Source organism: Eucyclogobius newberryi, unplaced genomic scaffold (genome assembly GCF_026437365.1).
Source record: "Eucyclogobius newberryi isolate DKJ021-1_F unplaced genomic scaffold, fEucNew1.0.hap1 SCAF_4, whole genome shotgun sequence".
Taxonomy (NCBI): Eukaryota; Metazoa; Chordata; class Actinopteri; order Gobiiformes; family Gobiidae; genus Eucyclogobius; species Eucyclogobius newberryi.
This window is the reverse complement of record NW_027316056.1, coordinates 39,830,323-39,831,502: the sequence shown is the minus strand read 5'-3', so window position 1 is coordinate 39,831,502 and position 1,180 is coordinate 39,830,323. Positions and strand designations below refer to the sequence as shown.

General features: G+C 42.9%; 1 protein-coding gene across 1 annotated transcript in view; it reads left to right on the top strand.

The window, feature by feature from the left end:
* The first annotated feature begins 904 nt into the window (after positions 1 to 904).
* stx10 (syntaxin 10) overlaps positions 905 to 1,180 on the top strand; it is a 9,968-nt gene continuing 9,692 nt past the window's right edge. Inside the window, exon 1 of the mRNA XM_072463543.1 lies at positions 905 to 1,019. Coding sequence (XP_072319644.1) covers positions 985 to 1,019 — 35 coding nt within the window. The 5' untranslated portion in view covers positions 905 to 984. The remainder of the gene's footprint in view (positions 1,020 to 1,180) is intronic.

The window sequence follows — 1,180 nt, the reverse complement described above, 5'->3', positions numbered from 1 at the left end:
CCTGTTTATTCCAGGTTTATTCCAGGTTTATTCCATGTTTATTCCAGGTTTATTCCATGTTTATTCCATGTTTAGTCCCTGTTTATTCCATGTTTATTCCAGGTTTATTCCATGTTTATTCCATGTTTATTCCAGGTTTATTCCAGGTTTATTCCATGTTTATTCCATGTTTAGTCCCTGTTTATTCCATGTTTATTCCATGTTTAGTCCCTGTTTATTCCAGGTTCATTCCAAGTTTATTCCATGTTTATTCCATGTTTAGTCCCTGTTTATTCCATGTTTATTCCAGGTTTATTCCATGTTTATTCCAGGTTTATTCCAGGTTTATTCCAGGTTTATTCCATGTTTATTCCATGTTTAGTCCCTGTTTATTCCATGTTTATTCCATGTTTAGTCCCTGTTTATTCCAGGTTTATTCCAGGTTTATTCCATGTTTATTCCATGTTTATTACATGTTTAGTCCCTGTTTATTCCATGTTTATTCCAGGTTTATTCCATGTTTATTCCATGTTTATTCCAGGTTTATTCCAGGTTTATTCCATGTTTATTCCATGTTTAGTCCCTGTTTATTCCATGTTTATTCCATGTTTATTCCAGCTTTCAAACGTCTGTTACTGTGGTAAAAAAGTATGGACTGGACACGTCTGGTTTGACTCATTTGAGACGTCATTTGGCCCCAGTTTAGGCCTGATATAGTAAAGTGGGTAAAGGCCCATGGAACTATAATAATAGATCTCCACATTATAGTTCCATAGTCCCCAGAACCCTAAAGTCTCCAGGGACAGAGAAGAGAACCAGTGAAAGACAGAGAAGTGCTCTTCAAACATCAAACCTGAGCTCCTCAAACACCAGACTGTTTAATACAGATGGACTTTAAATCATTTATTTACGTAAACGTCCAACGTGACCCTGCCCTCTGACGTCACAGCTGCGCCCGCACACACCGCGCATGCGCCCAGCGTGGAAGCGGAAGTCAGCAGCATCATGTCCGTGGAGGACCCGTTTTTCGTGGTGAAGGGGTGAGATTTCTCCGACTAACCGCGTGAACGAGGCTCTGAACCCGGGCAGAGAGAGCACCCGCGCCCGGCCCCGGCTCCTGCTCCGCTGTCACGCCGCGTGTCACCGGGACGGAGCCGGTTCCGTGCAGTTTGTGTCGGTGTTAGCTTCCGCCGTTAGCCGG